This window comes from Dromaius novaehollandiae, chromosome 5, assembly GCF_036370855.1.
Source record: "Dromaius novaehollandiae isolate bDroNov1 chromosome 5, bDroNov1.hap1, whole genome shotgun sequence".
NCBI classification, from domain to species: domain Eukaryota; kingdom Metazoa; phylum Chordata; class Aves; order Casuariiformes; family Dromaiidae; genus Dromaius; species Dromaius novaehollandiae.
Window position 1 is genome coordinate 13,130,967 of NC_088102.1, and position 21,288 is coordinate 13,152,254.

General features: G+C 36.9%; 1 protein-coding gene across 1 annotated transcript; it reads left to right on the forward strand.

Annotated features, from left to right (window-relative positions):
- Positions 1-1,647: 1,647 nt before the first annotated feature.
- On the forward strand, positions 1,648-21,080 carry MOK (MOK protein kinase). Its single transcript, XM_026111327.2, is given in 13 exon segments — positions 1,648-1,834; positions 6,478-6,592; positions 8,396-8,485; positions 10,174-10,244; positions 14,076-14,154; positions 14,664-14,712; positions 15,733-15,911; positions 18,291-18,392; positions 18,692-18,865; positions 19,085-19,228; positions 20,263-20,366; positions 20,369-20,418; positions 20,505-21,080. Coding segments are annotated over 13 exon segments (1,242 nt in total). The 5' UTR covers positions 1,648-1,827; the 3' UTR covers positions 20,583-21,080.
- The last annotated feature ends 208 nt before the right edge of the window (positions 21,081-21,288 follow it).

Below are 21,288 nucleotides of genomic sequence, written 5' to 3' on the forward strand. Positions count from 1 at the left end.
CAGAATATTTTAACACCTATCAAAAATACAATATAAAATAACTGTAATGTTTTATAAAGCACTTATAAAGCACTTCAGAAGCAATTGCAACAAGTGATTTCCTAGGTCAGGTCTGTGCAACTTTTAAAAATGTTATAAAAAAGTGAAATAGTATTAGCGAGAGGAAATGCAGGGCTACAGAACTTCGTACAGCCTATAGAAAAATCCACATAAGGAGTTGGAAATACTGAAAACTGTAGCATGCGGTATTTTTGGGCTATTTTATCATCAGTCATGTGAGCCTCTAAGCTCACACACTTCTTAAACTCCACTGGGATATATCTGGGATTTCAGAGTAACTGCAGATCTCTGTGGTATTTGCAGTTCCTTCTTCTGGCGTCAGCAGTGATCTGTTTCTGTGCTGTATTTCAGGAATGTCCCTACAGGGTTTTTCAAAACTCCTGCATCGGGGCATTTGATTGCACAAAGAGGTACTTTGTGCACTCACTTTTAGGTACTTTTAGGTACTAAGCTTGGTAAATGCTGGATGTTTCAGGGGAGACGATGCTATTAAGACCAATGGCACGTGCCTTTCAAGTGGTCTTTGTCCCAGCTGATGTGGGAGAAGCTCCCCTTTTCTACCAGTGTATTTTTAAGCAGTTGTCAGCAAAAAGGATTCTTCAGTTTTCGAACGAGAAGGTGAAATGGTTTTACAGCAACAGGAAAATTAACCATCCTATTTTCATCATGTAGATTTGGCAAAAGGCAAACACCATGAAGAGGGGGAAAAAAGAGGTCTCTCCAAAATGCATTCTTTTGGAGACCAGAAGTTCACCGCAGCTGGGTGAGCAGAACTGAGTTAATACGGAGCGGGACTCTCCTCCAGACCCTCGTCTCTCCGTTTACTGCTTTTGCGAGCTGGCAACCGGAGAGAAGGCATCCAGTGCACTAAACTAACAAAGTCAGAAGTGAAGCTTGCATCGCTTACGCCTGCAGTGGCTCATGGAAACCACTAGAGAGCAGGAGACCATCGAAGATAAACTTCAGCTTGTTCGGGCGCTGAGCTCGGCCTGCCGGGCCTGCAGAGCGGCCATCGGCAGCGTTAGTAAAAACGACAGACGCAAGCGAGGGCTAGAAACGCTGCCTCCGCTCTTATGCAGCGTTTATCGGCTTGAGCCAAGGGCTGTACGGATGAATTCCTTACAGATGTGAGGCTCAACACCCCACTCCAGGAAAGAAAGGGCAGTCGAGCGCGTGCAGAAAACCCACTCCGCAGAAACGACCGACACGCGGGAAGACACGAGGGGCCGGCGGGCCGTGACACAGGCCAGGCGAGAGCGCCAGGCCGCCACAGGCTCCGCGCCGGCAAGGGGCCCAGACGGCGCCCGCAGCGCTGGTGCTTGCCTGCCTCGAGCTCGGGGCGGCAGGAGGGTAATGGTAACGGCCCCGGTAACGGTAACGGCCCCGCTGACTAACAAACACCCGCTTCGGCGCGACCCCGCTGCCGCAGCGGCACTCCGACACCTGCGCATGCGCAGCTAGTGGCGGGAGGCAGGCGGGGGGATGCGCATGCTCAGTGGGCAGGGCCCCGCTCGGGCGGGGCTGCGCTTGCGTGGCCACCCCAGCCCGCATTGCGCGTGCGCTGCCGCCCTGCGAGCCTGGGCTGTTGCCCCGCGCGTGCGTGGGACGCGAGAGGCGGGGCGGGGCCCTCGGGCGGGGAGCTGGAGTCTGCGCGGTTGCCAGGGCGACGAGAATACAACATGGCAGGCTGAGGGCTCGGCCGGGCGGCGCTCAGGAGAGACCCGGCCGCTTTCTCGCCCGCCCCAGAGACCTGCAGGCGAGCGGAGGATGAACAGTAAGGGGGGGGGCGGGGGGAACAGCGGGCTCTTCTCGGGGGGGAGGCTGTGGGCAGAGGGTCCCTCCTGGGACGGGGCGGGGGGGGCCGGCGCCCCTGAGGCGAGCCTGGCCGGGAGGGCCGCGGCCCCTGGGTTGTTCTCTTTCTGTGTGGCCGGTCCTTGTCCTCAGCAGCGCACTAATAAATCTCTCTCCCGTTCCTGTGAAGCAGCAGCTTCTTTGTCTTCTGATTTCTCCAGCTCCTTGATCAGAAATCCCTGTTTTCTCATTCTTCATTTGATTTGCAAGCCTTTTCTTCCATTACTTACCATCCTTTTCCACACGTTTCATATCACATCCTGTATGTTTGGCATGTTTTATTGAATGCAGCGTATTTTACTGAATGCACTTTCTACGTGCTGTTACCACATCGACATGTTCAGGTGAACCTGAGCTTCTTGTCTGCTCTCTTAATTTTTTTTTGTTTTTTCCTCTCTTCCCACCTGTATATATGATATACATAAATGCCATGATATTGTCTTCCTTGGCACATTGGCATCTTTGTAACAAAATGTCTGCTTTAGGTTTTTCTCATTATCCCATTTTGATTTTTGTGGAACTTCTTCTGATATTTTTGCATTCAGTTCTTTAATTTGAAATTATGAATGATTTTCTGTGCTCTCTAGATAAAGCAATATGGGTCCAATCTTTGAGTTCCATCCCTTGCCCATAATTTTTATTTTATATTGCTCTTAATTTCCTTGGTCCTGTAGTCTTTTTCACATTAAACTGTACTTTTGAATGATTCTGTCCCTCTCATGGCCACTTTTGTGGTGTTAGACTAGTTTGAATTGCTACAGCTTATTCTTTTTACAGGTAACTTCTGCCATGTCTTCTGTACTCATCTTGTTGATTTCTATAGAATTTTATTCCATTTCCCTAACCTTTCTCTGCCTTTCCTCTAGCTATTCTAAGCCCGAACATCTGTGTATGCTGAAAACAAGGGAAAGGAGGGGAGAGGATCAGTAGTAAGATAGGTATCTAGCTTGTTATAGGTGCCGTGAAAGGACTACTAACTGCATTATCATTTAATGTTATATGCAAGTGCAATTAAGACACTTGTCTTCCTCAGAAGTTTTGTTCTTGAAATGTTCATAACACTTTTAAAACTTCTGTCATCCTTCACTTGAGACCATCACAAATTCAGGTATAAACTGACTGGTAATTAGTTTTGTTCTGTAGCTGTAGTAAGCTTCATAGCTTAAAATTGAAATGCTTTAACTTATTTTTTCTCTTTCAGTGTTTGTTTGAAGTCAGTAGAACTTTTGTGTTTGTCACTGAGTCACTTTTGAAGAACGAGCTATGTGGTGCTGAAGTGGGTTTTTAAGAATCTCAAAAAACTTTTTGCTTGTGAACGCAAATTCAAAATTTGCCTTAAATTGTTTTACACTCCAAGTTTAAATTTTATTTCTCTTTATTCTATGTAAACTCTTACACTATTATTCTTAGAATATCTGAGTTCCTTTCAACATTGCATTACACAGTAACTAACCTTAACATGTTCATTCTCTCATTTTCTCCCTAGGAGAAAAGGTCTCTCATCTGCAGTGGCCTGTCATGTTTTGTTGAGAGTTTACATGTTGATTTTATACTTCAAAGAGAAGTTTCGAATAATGCAATTTTCATTCCTGATTCTGCACGTCACTGAATCAATTGATATTATTCATGTCTTTGCTGTTTTTCGTTCTGCTGGTGGAGAGGATAGTTATCTCTTAAGTATTTGCCAGGTTAAAGCCTCAGGTGTTTGCTATCTGTGTATTTGTGAGTGTGGCTAGCTTACTTTTGTAAAAATCAAGATAATATACAATACACTGTGTTTACATGGAAAAAAAATCTTAGTACTGTAAGAATGTTTTAAAGTGAATAAAGAGCTAACTCTTCTTATGCTACCAGAACTCTTCAGTTAAAAAAAAACGAAACAAAACAAAAACAAATGCTTGTGAGCCCTCCACTGTAATGTGGACTTCTCTTTAGGAAAAAGAAATAAACGTATAGGAGAAAATATAAGCGAGAAATTAAATAAACATATCCTATCTGATTTCTATTTATATATTTCTTGATACTTTAAATAAATTTATAAAATAATGTTTTACCTGTGTTTCTTTGCCTAAGTACTTTGAATGTTTAACACATAAGGCTGAAATGCCCTAGAAATTCATATTTTGTTTTCAATTCTTTGAATTTTTTTATGCCAGGGAATCAATTACTTTCATTTAAGAAAAAATTATATATGGCATTGCCATTTGTTAGAACCAAATAGGTCAGGAAATAGCTAGGTGTTTGTAGCTGCCTTGGGTATTTTTGCCACAGAGACTGGCTCTGACATTGTGTGAATGTACAGCATAATCAATGTGTATGTGACTGATTGGAGAATATCAGTTGCTATCGAAAAAAATCTGTTGCCAATTTTTCTTTAGAGTTCTGTAAGAGAGGGATTTAAGTATTTTTAACTTATGATCTCCAGCTTATATCTAGGTATTTAGATAGGAAATTAAAGTGGAAGTGGGGTAGACGAAACAGCAAAATGTGTGATCTTGCCAGCAAAGCATGTTACTTGCTCAGTAATGTTGCTTAGTGATCATTAAAGTTTAGGAATCACCTTCCTTGCACCATTAATTGACCAGGTTTATCAAATAACAGTCACCAGAATTAAAGAATATCATGGTCTCTTCCCTATTTTGGAGTATCTTTGATGGGTATTACTTTATTCACCATAATGATTTTCAAATTCTGTTTCTACTTTTAAAATTCTCTTTATAGAGAGCATTAGACAGTGTCATTGTTTATAAATTGCTCTGCTTTTCCTATTTTTCTAATTTAGATGGCCCAGTTTGTCAGTTTAAGGAAAAAAGGGAAACCATGTATAGGAAATGAAAAGGATATTTGAATTTCTGGAGAGAACTAGCTTTTAAAGAAGGTCTGGGTGACAGAAATGTTTGCAACAGAGGAACAGCATGATGGATGATGATTAGAAAGAACCTAAGCAGCAGATGATAAATGACAAGAGCAAAGGACAGTTCTCTCAGAAGTGTTGCTACTATATTGGAGAAAGGGGGATTTGTATGGGGAAAGTTTTTAGTAATTAAAACAAGCAACAGGTAAGCATTCGGATCACAAGGAAAGGGAGGACTCTTAGTAACAAGGAATGAATGCGAAGGTTGGAGAGGAGAAAAGAGATAAAGACAAAAAGTTGATTGCTAGTTGGAAGACATAATTAGAATGTTCCTGCCTAAGTACCTTTTCTCTCTGCGAAATCTCTTGGCTACAGAAAAGGCAGGCTTTCTCCACTCTGAGGCTGTATTTATACTTGTAAATTAAACACATCTGGAAATGTTCTTGGACACGGAGACTGATGTGAAGTGGCCCAACATCTACGCTCATAAATTCTCTTATCCTCCAAAAGAAGACAATAGGACACAAACTGTATTTGAGGAATGACCTTAGAAAGTTCTGACTCCTCACACCAGGCTAGGGCGGTGCTTAGGAGAGTGGTGGGTGGCATGGACCAAATTCATGCCAGGGAAAATTGTCACAGTAACTAATACATACAATTGCATTTAACTGAATTTACTGCTATCACGTAGCCCAAGACTCCTACAGTCATTCTGACTCCTGTAAAAGGCTGAATAAGAGGTTTCCTACTCTGCCTCCCCCAAGATGACTGGGTTTGGATCTCTTTCTTGAATAATAAGAGGTTGTCAAAAGCAGCAGTAGCATAAAGCTAACCAGAATTGATTTTTCCTCAGATGAAATTACTGGAAGAATTATCAAGGATAGAATCTGTAGGTGCTAAAAATAAAGAGAAAGGGGAGGACAAAGTGGGTGAAGGATCCAGTCAGTGGGATTGGTAAAGCAACAGTTAATCACAAAGCTGAAAGAGAATAAAGGAGGAAAGAAAAGGAACATCAGTTCTGAAAGAAGTCAGGAAAAGACTCAAGAATTAATTTAAATAAAGCTTTCTTTATAACCCTTAGGCTATCTGCTTCATCTCTTAAAATCCTGTGAAACTAGAACTTACTGACTTTCACATCCTTGTTTCTGATATTTGGTGCGCTTTAATATTAAAGCCAACTTTTTTTTTTTGGCCCAGTTGAACACCCATATCTGAATTTAATATGGGAATAATTCTTTTTAATCAGTAACTGCTGTGCTAAAAACCACACTGGAAAAATGCCAAGATACACTTGCTTTTCAAAATAATTGTATGCATTCAGTACAGGGCAAATAGAAAGTATTCTTGGTGAAAGAAACAAAGGCTAAACTTAGTTATGAGTTGCTAATGTGTCACAGCAGAAAAAAAGGATGATATTTCAGTGCTGCATCTAGAGGCATCATGTCTCTGAGCACAGAGGTAGTAGTTTATTCTCCGAGATTGGATTGCTATGTTTTACTTTCAGTAGTATGGATTGCTGTAATGTGGGCAGCAAAATTCCATTTGCTCTTATTCACTTTATTTTCTCTCAAATAACTGATGTGTTAACCAAAAAGCTTTTTTAAAAAATATGCCAGTAGTCAGAATTTAACAAATCAGTTACGGATTGATATGCAGTGTTTATAAAAATTTGTGTTTGAAACATACTGAAACAGCATATTTTTGTTTTTTAGAATATAGACCAGTTGGTAAGATAGGAGAGGGAACATTTTCTGATGTTCTGAAGATGCTGAGTCTTAGGGATGGAAAATACTATGCATGTAAACACATGAAACAACATTTTAAAAGGTATGCATAATTAATCATATTGTCACTGAAAATCTTATTTAAATTCAGTGAGGAAGTGTGAAATTAAGACTAAATAAAGGTTTCTGAATACACATGTATTAAAAAGGTTTGCATAAAGTATAGAAAGACATAATGGAGGGCCTTCCTATTTGGCTTTGTGGTTATTTCAGTGAGTATTCCAACTGATGTCACCCACTATAGTAAATGCTCCCTGGTCACTGGGCCAAGCGTGAAATGAGAGGAATGAGGGGTATATAGTTTATTTTTGCCTTTCCACATACACTGAATATGCTCATGTTGTTTTTCTTCCTGCTGTGCATAATAGCAGGAGGAAATGTTTAAATGCCCCCTCCCAGTTGATAATTTTTTCAGTTTCATGTTTTAACTTGAGTCAAAAACACCACATTTATCCTTAGTCTATTTATAGTATAAGTTCTACTCTCTACTTGCATTTATGTTTGTTTACATCCATCAGCAAGACACTGATACAATAGTCACAACATAGATGCTTTTTATCAGTTAGAAAAATAGATGAGAGGGCAATGTGGAAGTAATTGGAAACTTACATTTGACATTCTCCAAAAGATTAATCACCGAACACTGTCTTTTGGGTTGGTGACTTCGTATTCTTAGTTAAATATATTAATTTCATATTGATGTCAGTGGGAGTGACACATTGTAAGAAGTGAAATTGGACCTATTGCTCTTAGGTGAGATTCCATAATGTAACTCAGAACTTCAGAGACTAAGGGAAATGGAGGTTTGAAAAAATTGCTGTAAGGAAAAAACAAACCCAAATATCTTCAAGGAATGTGACTTCTGATTCTCTGCTATATGGTAGAAAACTTGGTCCATTTATACATTATCTCCTACTGACCACATTTGTCCAATTTATGGTCAAAAATGTATTTAAAGTAACGGCTTAACTACATCAAGGGCAGATGGTATACAATTCAGTGGCAGGGCATAAGAAGCAGACTTTTTTCATGTAGCATAGTTAAAATGTCTTTAGGCTTTTAAACCTTTGATAAATTGACTGACATTCTTTTGGTGAAATGCTATATTTTAGCAAGAGATAGTAGTGTTTTAAACACAGCTTAGCTGTACAAGATATTTATCTTAGTTTCAAACTGGAAAATAAAGATTTGGTGTTTTGGCTAGCTTTAAGTCAGACTGTGAAAGGGCATACATGTCTTGTTCTGATCTATTAAATAGTGTGCAAAACTATACTCTCCAGAGTTTCTGTAGCATATAATTTTGTTGTTTAATAACATCTAGAAGGGCAACATAGTATTTAAACTGAGAAGTTGAATAGTGTCTATTTTTCACATAAAGGGTTAACATTAAAAACTTAATTTTAAATGTTATGTTTTGGCAAGGCTAGACTGTCACTTTCAGCATCATGCTGAGCAATAGCTGGTATGTATGCTAAAACATCTCAGAATCAACTGTATCACAGTATTATGAAACACAAAATTCCTCCCCAGATATCTCCTTGGGATGGTAACTGATCTCTGGAGCATATCAACAATATATTACTGCTTACCTTGTCTAGGGAAGCCCAGTTACTCTGGACTGCCAAAAGGAATAAAGCCAGAGTCCTACCCATTCGCCACAGTATGGATTTGTTCTATAAATAAAACTAAGCAGGCAAAAAATTTATCTGGTCCTTTACTTGAGAGTTCAAGTAGAGACTACAGTGGAGGGGGTTCTGACAGTCTTATGGCAGGGAAGAAACAATGTAAGTCAGTCTATGATTGCATGTCAGTCTTCCACTTGTTTTTGTTTTTAATTCAACTTTAGTATTGAACAAGTGAATAATCTGAGAGAAATACAAGCACTAAGGCGGCTGAATCCACATCCTAATATCCTTATGTTACATGAAGTTGTTTTGTAAGTATGGTGCATTCATTTCCTTTCTCCTAATTCCTTTATTTCTAGTAACTTTTGAGTCTAGAGACAACCTGCGGGAATTTAACCAGCTTTTTATTCCAACAGAAAAAAAACAACAGGTTTGTCAAATTCTCAAGTCTTCATCTGTTTTTTGTTAAACAGATTTGATGTAGTTCTCACTTGTTCTGACTCTTTTGCAGCAATCTGAAAAATACTTCAACATCAGTATTAAAATGACAGACAGACAGGATATTTTAACCATAGCTAAACTTCGTATCAGAATATATAATACTTGCTGGTGATTTGAACTTATGTCTCCCATATCCAAAATGTGCTTTAGCTATCAGACTGTTCAATAGCCTGTTTTGGAGAAGGAGCAGAAATAAGGCAGATAAATGTACACATCCATCAGCTCACAACTTCATGTCTGCTAGAGACTGCATTTTGTTTAGGCATGCTCAGAGCTTATCTGCTGGACCATGCTCTGTACTTCCAGGAATGTGCTTTGATTTGTCAGTTTGAACTAGGTTTCCAGGCAAATATTTAGCAGCATCATTTTGTAGCTACCCTTACAGGTACCCCTTTGCAAATGACAGAAGCTTGGATAACTGAATTAGGCAGCAGCTGAGCTATGAATTTGAATAGAGATCAGTCAGTGGTGAAGTTGGGTTCCTTCTTGCCTCATTAGGCACTTAAGTGTCTTTTGAGGACATGTTCTGCCTCACAAAGAAATCAGGTTTTATGACAGCATTTACTCCATTATTGTGAGTTATACTTCATCACTATGCAAGGACAGACATGTAGTTCATTATTCAAATACATAACACAACTTGTTGACTGCTTAAAATATTTTTTTTCCTTACTTTTCAAGCTGTCTTATCCCACTGCTCAAGCCTCTGGTACTGTACTGTTACTGACAGATCCGTTTCCCACAAATGTATGGAAAGCTGGTAATCATGTCAGCAGCTTAGCTTTCTGGAGCTCTTGGATTCAGCTGCCATGTTGTTAACTAAGCGTGATCCAGATGGCCAGCCAGCTCTCCCAGCTCTTTCACAGTCTGCCTATAAACTGGATTGCAGATTGTACCCTCAACCTTTTGCTGTCTGGGTTAATGGAACATTGCAGAGGGGATGTACTTTAATGCAATTATCCTCTCATAAGTAAAGCTAAAGAGCAGAAGACATCTGCTTCTGCAGGGCTGTGAATTGGAAAATAGTGTCAGATGTAGTATCATATCGTGATAATACTTAAAACTGCTATTGTCAACAAAATGTAGAGTCCAATCAGGTACTCATTTTCATGCAGCAGAACAGTTTTGGTGACTTAACTAGTCCGTATTTTCATACATGGCATAATGGCTTTCCTATCTTTTATTGTAAGATTGTATCAATTAATTTACTGGAAATTTCTTGGTATTCAACAACATGGTGTACCCAGAAAACATGCATTCAATTAGCTTCACAGAGTAAATCAGTTAATTTTTGCAATGGATGCTTTGGATAGTATAAACTAAACCTGTGATATTTCAGACCTTACGCTGAAAAACTTCTATGAGAAAATATCAATTGAAAATGAAAATATCTGCTTTAATACTGATTAAACTAACCGAAGTACTTTTTTCTATTCTGTGTATAAATCAACATGTAAGTTTTATTTCTAGCTTAAAGTCTCCTTATTTGTTTCTTCAGCGATAAAAAAGCTGGCTGCGTTTCACTGATATGTGAACTTATGGACATGAATATTTATGAGCTGATAAGAGGTATGTAGCATATGCTTAAGAAACATACAAACCCTCCTTGTGAAGATCACAAAGTGGAATTAATTTTTTTCACTTGGCTGTTCACAGTTACATATTATGAAATGTACAGCAAAAATTTCTGCTGTACTGCTTTACACGTTATTTATTTCCAGTGCAATATACCCCGTTTTTTAAAGCATGGATGCATGCAGAAGGCTTCTAATGAGTCAGGGCAATGGCCATTTATTTCTACAGTCAAACCTGACATGAAAACAAGTGAACGACCCTGATTACAAAACACAATGTTTGCTTCATATAACAAGGAACTTAAACAGGTTGCTTGTTAGGTCAGGACTGTAACAAAGCAACAAGAATATTATTCCAATTTGTTTGAAAGATTACCAAATCAATGAAGAATAATTATTTTCAATTTTTCTATCTAGTACCTTTTATCAAGTTTTTGCTATAAAACCACATTGCTCCCTGAAACCTCCTATATTTAAAAATTTTGGAGCTGTTTGTCAAAGCAGGTGGGAGACCATAAAGCTTGAGGAAGAGTTCCTACAAAAAAGTTTAGAACAAAAACTGATTTAGAATCAAGTCTCATATAGACACCAAAGGAAATGGATATAGCAAATGGAAGGGCACTTTTACAATTTTAATATTACAAGAGGTTATTTTTGTTGAATTTGTAATGTCTTAACAGTTGGAGATTCATTTAAATCACTCTATACACAACTGGCATCCAGTGTAACAGTTTAGATAAAAGACTTGCTCCAAAATATTCCATTGGTGAGATTGTGTATTCCGAGGTCTAACAAAGGGAGTAACCCTGTTCCTGACCTAGATAGAAATTTGAGATTAAAATACAGTTGTTCTGACTCTGCTCATTGTCACAGAAGTAGTCATGGATATTTGCTCTTTTTAATAAGGCGTTTTATTGTACCAGGATAAACTTATGATATTAAGGCTGAGCAAGTAGTAGAATATAGGAAGGAACCCTCATAGACAGTAAGTTAGTCTAGTGCATTAAAAACAATCCTGCATCTTCTCCTTCCAGGAAAGATATTGTATTTCAGTTATAAAAATCAAAATGTTTAGGTTTTTACTTTAACTGCCCTTTTCTTCCCAGAGTATTTGCTTTCATTTCTGTTCATTTTTCACTATTTCTCTCATTCTTTTCATGCGAAAAGCCTACAGTATTAAGCATCGTATGGAAATGGAAATAGGTCTAATAGTTTCAACAGTATGTTCTGCTCTATTTTTTAACTTTAGAATAAAATGAATTTTTTATCAAATTTAAGTTTTCTGTAGGAAGATATTTGTCCTGCAACTTTGTGTTTTGGGTTTTTTTTAAGACTTATTTCATGGTGAATCAGTTCAAAATGAAGTCTTGGTTCAATTGTGATCTGAGATGGTACAGTTAAGAGTTATCTAAACATTAACCGAAGTGTACCTGGTTCTTCTTTATGGGATCCATTTTATTTAGACTATGTTTCCCATGATATACTGTTGTTTTCACCCTGCATGAGGTGATAGCATGCGGATTGAGGGGTGTCGTCAAACCACAGAGTAAAATGAGAAAATGAACAACAGATTCCTGTGGAGATTCTGATTACAATGAAAGTAAATATACAGTTGAACAAGCAAGTTAAAACTAAGTATTTTGACATTTTTGAGTATTAAAGTGTTTCAGTTGAATGTGTGAAGTGTTTAACATTTTAGAATTGATGCATTTTTTAGAAACTCATTTATGAGTTTCAAGGTGGACATAAGTGTCAACACCACAGTTTGTTATGGGGCAGAAATACTAGGTTTTGTTTCTTTTTCTCTCCCAAACAGCTCTTTGTGGCTTATTGCAAAGCCGATCCATCAAACATGTGTCAGTCATTTTAAATAATAAATATCTGGCAAAAATTCCAAGTATGTAATTAAATTGAAAATTAAAGTTAATTTTGAGCCATAACACTTATTGATTGGGGATAACGATCACAAGTAGAAGGAGGTCCTTTGTAATTTTCAGTATTATGATTTGAAGGAATACATTGCTAATATGTAGAACTAAAGTGTGTATATTATAGATGATCTGTCAGAAAACTGTTTTCAGTGTGTAAAAGTACTTATATTTCAGACAATTGGTAGACTTGTATACTCCTACACTGTATAGTAAAGCTAACACTTGTCATTTTCAAAATATTATGAACCTTGACAAATTTTAATAGAAAAGTAATAAAAAGTTTACATAAAGTTTATGAAGTTATATAAATGTTTATAAAAGTTTAATATACGCGCAGAACAACTATAAAAAGCTTTGAGTCAGGAAAATTTCAAGCAAGCATGATTTATACAAAATTTTGTGATGAAAAACTCAAAGCACAGATTGACCATGAATGAATTTCCTATTTAACAAGGTGTATGGAGACATTTTTGTAATTAGGAAGACAGTTCACTGTAATGTTACTAATCAGATATGTTGATCCTTTTGGCTTTTTCCTTAATTCCACTGACAGATCCATGTTATTTCAGTCAAGGCTATTTGTCTTTACACAAGGCTACTTTACACAAGACTATTTGTCTTTACACCTTTTGTTTAATCAAGAACAGTCTTGTCATTTAAACCGATGAAAAAGTAAGGCTCAGAGAGAGGTGGAGAAGATGCCTTAAACAAAAGCGATTGCAGCCACAAGTGCTGCCGCCTTGTGATTCACTTCTTAATTACTTCCGAATAAGGTTTCTGTAATGATACATGTGAAAGCAGAAGAGCATGTGCTCCACATTTTAGTAGTGACCTGTAAAGAGAAAACAATTGAGCATGTCTTTTATTATGAAGCCCTGGTTTTTAAATACTGATAAGAATCAGAGTTGGTTTGAATAGAGAAATTTTATCTAAATTATATCTTTTCTATTATAAATAAAAATCCTGTTGTGGAAAACACCATTTACAATTCCTAATGTAAATGGTACTCTGTTTCAAGTGCTTTGTTATCTAATCCTGCTCAGTGGATTATGGTGACTGACTGGAGGAGTACTGTAATCAGTTAGGAACACAAGTCCCGCTGCCTGCTAGGACTTGCATTCTCAATGACTTAGTGTCTTGAAAATCTTCCTTCTCTTCTCCAGCCAATTACTCATACTACTGTCATCATGCAGATCACTACTTGCTTTGTTTTTTTCAAAAATTTGATCATTTCTGCCTCTGTTGATGACATTGCAGCATTATATAAAGGCATTACAGCAAGATTAAAAGGCCTCTGGAGCCTATGAAAGAAAAAAGCTGAGTAGTTATTGAATGGTTTTGAAAAATAGATTAATTTTGTAACTGTCATCATTGCACAGCTGCAATAGCAAGCTAAACTACATGGGTTGACCTGTAATTTGCAAGTCAAATGAGAATCACAGTCATTTAAACATTGCACTAAGTTGAAATGATTGATATGAGTCTTGAACCTTAAGGACAGTTCATTTGTTTAGAAAGGAAATTAGACATTTAGAAATGAAATATTCCAGTTCTATTAGAATTTGGATAAGCAGATACTGCAAATTACTGTAATAAAACCTAATTGTCTGAAGCAGTGTCCTTTCCCAAGTCTCTTAAAAACATGCAGTAAAAGCTAAGGAAGTTTAAAGACCATTGAATTGACAATTGTGTTAGCTGAACTATTTTGATGTATACTGACATTTACATTTTGTCCCAATTTGAGTGGAAATTTGATTACAAAGCTAGCTATAAATGACAGAAATAGTATAATTGGGAAAAGTAGTATCAATGTATTATTGGAAGCTAAAGAGGAACTTTTGTTGTATTCTATTGTTTGCAAAAAGGGACTTGTACAACTTGAAATTTAATTCTAGGAAGGAGAAAGCCATTACCTGAAAAAAAAATAATAAACTACATGTACCAGTTATGCAAATCTCTTGATCACATACACAGGTAAGAGACCTGGTTCAGCAACAGCTTTGCAGTAGATTTATCACGCATTTATTTCAGGGTCTTCTCTAAGCAAAGCCATACAATTGTCTGGGCAACAGACTGCTGCAGGGTGGGAAAAAAGCCATTGCCCAGATGCTCCTTTGCCTACAGCAGAGCCCAGGAAGGCAGCTGATGCTGCAGCCAGCACCCCAAAGGAGGCAGCTGTAGTATCTGCTGCAGTAAGTGCTACTGGGAGGGGGTGGCCATTACAACCCTTCTGCGGCCCTGGTGAGAACAAGAGCAGAAGGCCTGACCCTTTCTTCCTGCATTTGCTCTTCCTCCATTTCCCTTCCTTTCCTGTATCTGCAGCTGTTGTCCTACTTTGGTGGCAAAATTCAATTTTTTACTGTGCTGTCAATAAGTCTGAAGGAAGCTTTCTTTTTTTTTTTTTTCCTACAAATAATTAGAAGCACTGAGAATGTTTATCCTTTCACTGAACTCTTCTTTTTGGTGTGTTTATATTGGTACAGAAATGGAATATTTCACAGAGATGTGAAACCAGAAAACATATTAATAAAGGTAACTAATCTTGTGTGAGAATATTTAACTGAAAGTGAAGTATATTAGTATATTTCTGTCTTCTCTGAGAACACAATGCATCTTCAGGAATAAACAGACAGTTTAAAAATATATATATATTGATATACACACACACATGCACTCACACACACACATTTGCCTCTGTTATTTTGTTCCTGATATAGAGGAATGAACAAGCAAGTTTGTTGTTGGCTAAAATGAATCAGTTGCATTACAGCTAGCCTGTGTTCACCCCAATCTAAAAACTTGTTCTTTATTATGTATGAATATGTATTTTCCTTTCTGTGTTCTCCTAAAAACAAGCGATAGGGCTCAGTTCTGCATCTTTTTTTCTTTCTCCATTTAATTTCTAAGGTTAGGGGAAGTTATTCATACAAAAGAGAGCAGAAGACATTAGTTTTCAAATGATTGCTTCATTGAAATCTATTTTCCTGATAGTTTCAGAGCTATTTTGCTAATGTTTGAAGAGTGAGGATTTCAAAATTCAATTTATAAGATTTTATTTTCCGGAGATAGATTTTTCTTGTAAGTCTTATATGTGTACAGGAGAAACCTTTGCAAAAAGAAGCCAAAAACACCTATTATATCACTGCTAAGCACAGTAACTCTAAGAAAATGTCTTAATCCAGATGTTCTATTTAGCAGTCTTCCCTTCAGTAGTTGCCCATATGTTTTATAATTAAGTCTTAGCTCTGTCTGTTAATGATGTACAGAAAGCAATTTGTGCATATTATGGGACACATCTCTTCAAGCCTTGGAGCTACTCGCTATTTAAATGCAGTTTCACTGCTATAATACTACCATAATGAAACATCTGCTATAAGGGAAGTATTTTTTATTGTTTGTTGTTATGTCTATGTAGTCCCCTGGGGTTTCTGAAAGTTTATTCTTACAGTGATCTATGATTACCTTTATGATGACTACTTCACACAGTTAAGAAAATTCTTTGAATATTTCAGTGTTTTCTAATTTGTCAAAACATGTTATTTATTTTTGCAGCAGAGTACCCTCAAGTTAGGAGACTTTGGATCTTGTAGGAGCATATATTCTAAGCAGCCATATACAGAATATATATCCACACGCTGGTACCGAGCACCTGAGTGCTTACTTACAGATGGCTACTATAGTTACAAAATGGATATGTGGAGTGCTGGCTGTGTTTTCTATGAAATCACAAGGTACAGTGTTAAGTGGAGGGTCTTGCTTATTATTAGTCAAGAAAATCATATAAGCAGCTGGTATGCAGCAGATATGAATAATACGATCTTTGTTTCTATGGTTTTTTGGAAGTTTCTTCTTTGATGAGTCTGCAAAGTTCATGAAGCAATAATGCTGTCTTGTCTGGTACTCACTTCACCTTATGGCAGGTTAATAATAAAGCAGTAGGATGTTCAAGAGAAAATAGTATCAACAATACAATATTTACAGGGACAATAACTGTTTGAACAGTTTTTCACTGGCTTCGTATTTAAGCTTGATAAAAATGTCTTTCCTCTACGTTATCCCTGAATTTCTAGAATAGGGCTCACTTCCTGTCATGAGCATGGCTAACTATCCTCAGTCTTCTTAATATACTCGATGATATTTTTTCCTCTTTCGTTGACTTACTCTTCTGCAACAACAGAGGAGACTAGAGAAGACCATCTCTGTGACTTACTAATATGGTTTATAAAATGGTTTGTTCAAGACCCTTGTTCTCTTACCCTATGTCCTGGAATACTTTGAAGCTGGGTTCTAATCAAGAAAGAGTTCAGGAAAACCTGAAATAAAGTCCTGTAAAATTTTCAAAGATGTAAAAACTATAACTCGAAAAGGAAATTGTATTTGGTCTTCAAGAAAAAAGGAAAAAATAACCACTGTCAACATTTCTTCAACATCTTTGTGCCCTAGCAACAGCAGCACTTCTTCTGTATTCTCCTCCCACACTGCTGCCTCTGATATGCAACCAGGAGTGGTAACATTTGGTTTGCTTCTATCCTCCTCCTCCACATGGCAAGTGCAGCTGCTGCCATCACCATCACATTAAATGACAGCTCGTGTGCTTTGGCTGCTAACTTGTAGAAACAGTTTTACATTGGTCAGAAAACTGTTAACAGAAAAATCTCAAATGTGGCAGTTCTCTTGCAAAGTAAATTGGGACCAGAAGCTTTAAAAAATGCCATATCTTTCCATTGCAATCAGAATCAGGTGGACTTTGAAGTTTTGCAAGAAAATTACATGCTGCAAACGTAAAGTTTTGTGGGGCAAAAAAAATTAAATATATTTCCTCATAGTTTTAGCATAATCTAACAAATTTCAGTCTTTGCAACCACTGCACACTTTCAGTGACCTGATAGATGTATTCAGGATTGGTTATAGAGAAGAGAAATGAGGGATGTTTATTGGAAAAAACTAAATTAAAAAAGACACAGCTTTGCTAAGGTAAATGAAGTTATGGACAGGGTTTTGGTTTTCTTCAGTCTATTTTGTCATTTTTGCTGTTGAACATTCAAGTAAGCCTTTAAACTTTAGATCACATTTTTAAAATGTTTTTTAATCTTTTACTCAGCCATACTTACCTTTCAAACCTTGGTCTCCCTTTTTTATGTTTCTTATCGGTCTGGATTCCTGAGTTTTACTTTTTTGGGATTGCACAGTTGTATTTCCATAAATAACAGCTTTACATTTAGAGAGAGCAATTTTTTTTGCAGCACACAGAAGCCATTCCCAACTGCTTCTGTCTCAAGAGATATAGCTGTACAACATCAATCAGACCTCTTTTCTCTCCTTCCTCCTCTCAGAGCTTTGTGAAGACATTCAGAGAAGTGTGCAGTGAGGCGTTTGACTGAATTTGCAAACAGTTAAAAGAAGTTTCCCTCTACAAGGAGGGCTGAATGTTTTGCTTTCAAGAATCAATTGGTGCTGCTGAAGAAGTGTTTCTTAAATTACATGTCAAAGGAAACACTTGATACAGTATTTCATTTAGGGACTTTGCTAGTATGTAAAAAGGTAACATATACAAGAAAAAAAAATAGTGCACCTAACTTGTTAAGTCAGGTAGTATTGATAAAAAAAAATTTCAGTGATCTTATGCAAGTTTTATATTACCTGAGGGTCAAGCTCAGGAGTGCAGTTCAAATTACCATCTTTGCAGTATTCTTGCTCACAAAGACAATTGTGTTAAGAGTGGAACTTTTCTTATAAATATACATTTATGTGTGCATATACACCAAGAGGCACTGCTTGTTTCTGCCATCTTAAAAGGAGGAAAACATGTCTCCTGGGATCTGCTACTTCACTAGAAGAAAGCACAATCCCATATCCATTACTTTTCACCAGAAGGGATGTTCTCTTTACATATTTTACCCCAAAACTGTGAGGACAGGGTAACTACAGATTTCTTTTTAATAACCCAATTTGCCCTTTCTGTCCAAAGTTAAAATTGCATTAATCTGCTGCTCACATGTTATCTTTCAGTTGTTGGCTGGTATTAAACTGTCTAAAAATGAATAACCCTAAATCTTATCTTCCTCTTGACATAGCAGTGCTATATATAGTGCTAATATCTCTTCTTGCAGTTTACAGCCTCTCTTTCCTGGATCTAATGAACTGGACCAAATATCAAAAATCCATGACATTATAGGTACTCCTGCTAATAAAACTCTCAATAAGTTCAAGCAGTAAGTATGGACTACCATAGTAATTCATCTCAATTTTTATATACCCACAGTACAACTCTAATGGCTTTCCTAAAGAGGAAATCTGAGCTATATAAATCTCACCTGGCATTTGAATTCTATACTATACTTAAGGCCAGTGATATAAACAGATAGGGAAGAAAATATGTTTTCCCAAGTATTACTTACTTTTCCTTAGTAAGCAATTACCTACATCAGATTAGAATAACTCTTTTTAGTAAGATATAAATTATTTCTGAATATTCATGAATAACTCTTTGTTCTCAACTTGCTTAACACAGGTCAAGAATTATAAGTTTTGATTTCCCCTTTAAAAAAGGAACAGGAATACCTCCTCTTGTGCACAATTTGTCTCCCAGAGGCTTCTCTCTCCTGTATGCAATGATAAAATATGATCCTGATGAGAGAATTGCTGCCCATCAAGCATTACAGCATCCTTATTTTCAAGAACTCTGGCAAGTGATTTCAAAGTTTAATCTTGAAAATTAAAATTAAAAAGTGTGTGGGGGAAAACGCTGTGTATTTATTATTTAAAGTGAACTGAAGTGAAGCTTACTTGGCCTGCAATGAAATTTCAGTCAACATAGTTCTTTGCATTACTCTACCCAAGTCCTAACTTCACCTAAAACAGAACTGATGTTTTTTTTTTATTATTATTTTCCTAAAAATTTTAGGGCAGCCGATAAGCAAGCTTTGGCCATGCACAAAAAAGTAAGATTTCTAGGAAATACTGCAGGGCAGGAACCTCTGCATTTGTGGCAAATTCCAAAAGAAAGGCAAAGACAGGTAATATTTAAATGGAAGAATGGTCAACCCATTTAGAGAAAGTAATTAGTGACACTGAGCTTGTTAGCTACAAACAAATGTTTTACTTAAGCTGATTAACTGGTTTTATTCAGTCTGCCTAGACACTGATCTTTACTGGGTCTGATGCAGCACCCCACACACACTCACACACACTAGCCCTGAAACACAAGAGTTAGAACGTAAAAGCTGTGATACTACATCATCCCTCCAGTAGATAGTTGTTACAGTTGCCATTAGAGGGTCAGTTCCACAGTTCTTAAGATATCATCACCCTCCTTCTCCTTCATCTACCCTTGAGGTTCAAAAAAGAGGGGGAGGGGGAGGGTTTTACAGATGAAGTTCTAGCAGAGACAGAAAATGTGGGGGTTTGGGGTTTTTTTTTCAGGTCTTCACACTACACTTTGAAGAAATAAATTTGGGGTTGGGTTTTTTTATTTGGTTGGTTGGTTTTTAGCTAGTTATCCTGTACTCAGGTGATAGCCAGGAAAAAACTGAACTTATATTTGACATTTGAAATGAGCAAATTAAAAATCTGATTAAAAATTTTGGCCAGCTAAAACTTTGTTTATATTTGAGCTACAAGAAAAATTCTCAACATATTCGCCCTTAGAGTCCCCTGTATCTTCAAGATGAGATAACATTTAGTACATGAAAAACTTTCAAACAGCTTTTTCACAAAAACAAATCACAGTAGCAAAAAAATTCCAAATGTTTTTCTGTCGTGCAGTTAACCTTGAAAGTGTGAACTTCCCTTCTAGAGGAGCAGTTGCTTCTTTCACCAATTTAGTTATGGAGTTCACCAACATAAGCTTTGTAAGCAGCTGCTTGGGAAAAAATTGCAAAAAACATCCACTGGTATAGCATTTTTTTTAAAAAAGAATTATTTGAAGTAGTATTTAGCAGGGTTGGGTTTTTTCCTGATTTGTTGGATTTTTTTGGAGGGGGGAATTTTATTCTTTAAGATGTTCTCAGAAAGAAATTGAATAGTATTTATTTTAAAAGATTCTCTTAGGAAAGCCCAGGGAAAAACAAAATGACACTCTAGACCTCCCAGTGCAGATTTGCCAAAATTAAATCTTTCTGGAGTAGCCAAATTGACTTCCTATCCTACTCCCACATTGCATTCAGTTTTTACTGCACCTATGAAAAGTGAGGAACCCCTATGTCACGATCTGTTAAATTTACTGAATCAAATAACAACGTACAGACTCTAACTTACTCATTAAAATACAATAGTAAAATGCATTTTACAGAATATATTTAAAACTTCTATTGTTTCCTCAACAGTCTGAAAAACAGAAGGAACTTAAATCTTCTCTGAAACATTCCCACTTACCTGCTATAGAACGAAGAGGAGGTTACTGACCGCCTTGTCCAGTATTTGGAGTGTGAGGAAAAGCATGAGTATGCAGTGAAACAGACCCCAACCACGCTTTCACTGTTAGAGGTCTAACAAGAACAGTGCTTTATTTTGCGTTACTCTAATAATTCACAAGAAAAAATCCACAAGGTGATGAAGGTCTGCTTACCTAGAATTTTGGTATTCTATTCCTGAAGACTAGCAGTATTTAATTAAAGCATTGTTTTGGCAGAGCTCACAATGCACTTTATATTGAGCTAATTTTTCCTATTAGAACCTGATGGAGGAAGGGTTTGATTAAAAATAACATGAAAGGATTCTTTGAGCTTGAGTATTAGAAATGGAATGTTGTATACAAAATGTAAGTTTTCATATTATAAATGACTAGCTTGACCTGTCATTTTGTAGATTTCTGTAGATGTAAAAAAGTCTTGTTTTTCAGTCAGCTCTGGAAAGTATTTACCTCCTGGATTTAATAGCTTCAGCCTCAAGTTTTATTGAGAACTTGCAGATCATGCAATCACTTGAGACACTTGATTTTGATAGAGTTAATGTTGTAACTTTTGGATATTTTTATATAAATATCTACAAGATAAAAAGATAAAGTAACATTTTTATCCGATTCAAAAGCAAATCAACTTTAGTCATAGTTCTCTTTAAGCCATTGTTCTTAATACTAATCAAATTTTAAGAGCAACTGATATTGCAGCT